This window comes from Microtus ochrogaster, unplaced genomic scaffold (assembly GCF_000317375.1).
Source record: "Microtus ochrogaster isolate Prairie Vole_2 unplaced genomic scaffold, MicOch1.0 UNK16, whole genome shotgun sequence".
In the NCBI taxonomy this organism is placed as follows: domain Eukaryota; kingdom Metazoa; phylum Chordata; class Mammalia; order Rodentia; family Cricetidae; genus Microtus; species Microtus ochrogaster.
The window spans coordinates 4,178,056-4,182,145 of record NW_004949114.1 but is presented as its reverse complement, the minus strand read 5'-3'; the positions used below and the strand labels follow the sequence as shown (position 1 = coordinate 4,182,145).

The 4,090-nt window shown below is 49.5% G+C and overlaps 1 protein-coding gene across 5 annotated transcripts in view; it reads right to left on the bottom strand.

Moving 5' to 3' along the window:
* Rab13 (RAB13, member RAS oncogene family) overlaps positions 1-4,090 on the bottom strand; it is a 6,866-nt gene that overhangs the window by 890 nt on the left and 1,886 nt on the right. Inside the window, exons 1-6 of one of the 5 annotated variants that reach the window (XM_026789293.1) lie at positions 3,921-4,047; positions 1,582-1,642; positions 1,309-1,386; positions 726-815; positions 539-604; positions 404-457 (exon numbers count right to left, since the gene is read on the bottom strand). In XM_026789293.1, coding sequence (XP_026645094.1) covers positions 404-457; positions 539-604; positions 726-815; positions 1,309-1,386; positions 1,582-1,642; positions 3,921-3,922 — 351 coding nt within the window. In that variant the 5' untranslated portion in view covers positions 3,923-4,047. Of the gene's footprint in view, positions 1-403; positions 458-538; positions 605-725; positions 816-1,308; positions 1,387-1,581; positions 1,745-3,920; positions 4,048-4,090 lie in introns of those variants that run through there. The other 4 variants (XM_026789291.1, XM_026789292.1, XM_026789289.1 and 1 more) reach the window with 4 other exon arrangements.

Genomic DNA, 4,090 nt, shown 5'->3' with positions numbered 1-4,090 from the left:
TTTACTTCTTTCTTTCTTTCTTTCTTTCTTTCTTTCTTTCTTTCTTTCTTTCTTTCTTTCTTTCGACAGGGTTTCTCTGTGTAGACCTGGCTGTTCTGGAACTCACGCTGTAGACCAGGCTGGCCTCGAACTCACAGAGATCTGCCTGCCACTGTGTTGCCTCAAACTCAGAGATCCACCTGTTTTTGCTTCCTGAGTGATGGGATAAAAGGCGTCCTATAGTCCAGTCCCATGCTGCCCTCCGACCCCAGTGGGTTTTTGTTTAGATAGAGTAGCTGATGATGGCCTTGACCTCCTGATCTTCCTGCTCCCACCCCTCAGTGCTAGGGTCTGGGTTCTGCATCTCTGCACTGGAATTCTTGCAGACACACACAGTGGTACCCAGGAAGTAGAACCAACTCACCGATCTCCGGCCTCCCGACTTGAGCAAGATGTCACGTGCCAGGGAATTGAAAGCCTAAAGGGGAAACTGGTTAGGACAGGTTGGAGGAGAGTGTAAAACTATTAGGACTTTTATGTCTTGGAAGGTGAATCTCACCTCATCCACATTCATACTGGATTTGGCACTTGTCTCAAAAAATCGAATTCCATGCTCTCGAGCCAACTGTAGGGGGTGAGGAGGGAAGGAGAGAGCTGGATGACGGGCAGAGGCAAAGCATTCAGCAATCCCTGCTCACGCTGGTTCTCCTGGTCTGAGGCAAACATCCGGGTCCTCTGCCCCTCACCTTGTCTGCCTGCTCTTTCTGCACCTTCCTCTTGGCCTCCATGTCACACTTGTTCCCCAGCAGAAGACGCTCCACGCCAGCAGAAGCATTCTGAAGACCAGAGCAGAACAAGAAAAAGCTGACTCTCTCACTTGACTCACACCTATAACTTCTGCACTTGAAAAGCTGAGGCAGAAGGACGGCTGTGAGTTCAAGACCGCAGGGAGTTTGGGATACACAGTGAGTTTCACAACAGCTGGGGCTACAGAGTGAGACTTTGTCTCGAGAAGAAAGAACAAAAAAGGCGCAGTTGGGACTGGAGAGAAGGCTTTAGCAGTTAAGAACACAGACCGTTCTCCCAGAGGACCTGAGTTCAATTCCCAGCATCCACTTGGTGGCTCACAACTATGTATCACTAAAGTCCCAGGGGTCCACCACTCCCTTCTGACCTCCGAGGGCACCTGGTTCGCAGATGTACATATATAGACAAAACACCCACACACATAAATTTAAATAAATTAATTAAAGTTGAATCCTGCCCATTCTCACATCCACCACCCTCCAGGAGCACCTTGCTCCCCCATCTCTTTTGGAGGTGTCTCACCTCTTTGATGCTTTTCATCCAGTTCTGAATATTCTCGAAGGATTTTTCATCTGTGATGTCATATACTAGGATAATACCCTAAGGGATGACAGATTTCACCTGGGACCATATTCCCGTTAGCTTTCTACTGTCCTCTAAGTGACCCTGCCCAGTCCCACCCACGGGTCTAAACACAGGCCCTATGGGGCTCGCTACAACACACCTTACCCTCCTTCATCCCCTCCGTACTCACGAAACCATGACTTTAGCCCATGTCCATACCCACACTCATACCATGGCGCCTCGGTAATAGGCTGTAGTTATTGTCTTGAATCGTTCTTGGCCAGCCGTGTCCCTGAAGCAGAAGTTTTCACAGAGTGAAATGGAAGCAAGAAGCTCCAAGCGGGAGGGAAAGTCTTTTCCTAAGAGCTTAGCTTTTGCAGCACTGGGGGTGGGGCTGAAAGGAAAAGAGTCAGGAAACAGTAAAGGAGAAACGGACCAAGGACAGTCGGGCTGCTACTCAGAGCTGCAGGGCTGGGAAACAGGATGTCTCTTGTTTACTCATAGATGCCAAGCACTATCCTGAGTATCACTTTGTGTGTATGTGAGAGATCCTATCTAACCCTCACTGTATCATTATGAAGCATGTCTCATTGTCCCCATTTTATAAATGAAACAAACGTGGGGAGGCTGGGTAACTGATGAAGGTCAAGCCGAACAGGGTTTAGACCCCATCTGCTGCTGTTTATCTGCCACACCACAATGCTTCAGCGAAAGCCTCAGCGCAGCCGGGCGGTGGTGGCGAACGCCTTTAATCCCAGCACTCGGGAGGCAGAGGCAGGCGGATCTCTGTGAGTTCGAGACCAGCCTGGTCTACAGAGCTAGTTCCAGGACAGGCTCCAAAGCCACAGAGAAACCCTGTCTCGAAAAACCAAAAAAAGCCGGGCGGTGGTGGCGAACGCCTTTAATCCCAGCACTCGGGAGGCAGAGGCAGGCGGATCTCTGTGAGTTCGAGACCAGCCTGGTCTACAGAGCTAGTTCCAGGACAGGCTCCAAAGCCACAGAGAAATCCTGTCTCGAAAAACCAAAAAAAAAAAAAGAAAGCCTCAGCGCCTCCATACCTGCAGCACCTCCAAACCTGCGGCGCCTCCACATCTGCAGCGTCTCCACCCTTACAGCGCCTCCACACCTGCAGACACATGCAGTACCTCCAAACCTGCAGCATCTGTACACCTGCGGTGTCTCCACACCTGCAGCATCTCCACCCTTGCAGTGCCACCAAACCTGCAGCATCTATACACCTGCAGCATCTATACACCTGCAGCGCCTCCACATCTGCAGCGTCTCTACACCTGCAGCATCTCCACACCTACAGCGTCTCTACACCTGCAGCACCTCCAAACCTGCAGACACATGCAGTGTCTCCACACCTGCAGCGCTTCCGCACCTGCAGCATCTTCACACCTGCAGCATCTCCACATCTGCAATGCCTCCACACCTGCAGCATCTATACACCTGCAGCATCTATACACCTGCAATGCCTCCACAATTGCAGTGCCTCCACACCTGCAGTGTCTATACACCTGCAGTGCCTCCACTCCTGCAGTGTCTATACACCTGTATTGTCTCCACACCTGCAGCGTCTATACACCTACAGCGTCTCCACACCTGCAATGCCTCCATATTTGTAGTGCCTCTACACCTGCAGCATCTATACACCTGCAGCGCCTCCACACCTGCAGGGCCTCCACACCTGCAGCGTCTCTACACCTGCAGTGTCTCTACACCTGCAGTGTCTCCATATCTGTAGTGTCTCCACCTCCTTACAACAGTCAAGCCACACTTCTGAATGTGACCTCCTGTACTCTCAAAATGTTTAAGTTTTATTATTATTATTATTTTTTTTTTGGTTTTTCGAGACAGGGTTTCTCTGTGGTTTTGGAGCCTGTCCTGGAACTAGCTCTTGTAGACCAGGCTGGTCTCGAACTCACAGAGATCCGCCTGCCTCTGCCTCCCGAGTGCTGGGATTAAAGGCGTGCGCCACCACCGCCCGGCTATTATTATTATTATTATTATTATTATTTTTTTTTTGGTTTTTCGAGACAGGGTTTCTCTGTGGTTTTGGAGCCTGTCCTGGAACTAGCTCTTGTAGACCAGGCTGGTCTCGAACTCACAGAGATCCACCTGCCTCTGCCTCCCAAGTGCTGGGATTAAAGGCGTGCGCCACCATTATTATAGACAGGGTCTCTCTACGCAACCCTGACTTTTCTGAAATTCACCATGTAGCCCAGGCTGGCCTCAGACTTTCAGAGATCCACCTGCCTTTGCATCCTAAATGCTAAATAAAGTTGCTCTCTAAAACTTAGAGAAAGCAATTGACTGCAAGTCAAATTTATAATTCTGGAACTTGTCTTTTTTTTAAGCACTTAGAACCTGTTTCTACATCATAGCTCAAAAGACATTTGTTTTGAAGTCCAAAGAATGCTCCGGGTGAGGAAAAAACACAAACAAACTAAAAGTGGGACACCAGGGACAGAAATGGAAGGACAGCTGAGTAAGCAAGATAGATAAATTAGGAGGCGTACTGGACAGAATAAAAAGGGAAAGAAATAAAGCAAAACAGAAAGACCAACATGGTACCACATGCCAGCAATCCCAGGACATGGGAGATAGAAGCAGCAGGATCAGGAGCTGAAGGTCATTCTCAGCTATGTGGTGAGTCCCAGGCCAGCCTGGCCTACAGAGTGAGTTCCAGGACAGCTAGGGTTGTTATACAGAGAAACCCTGTCTCGAAAAACCAAAA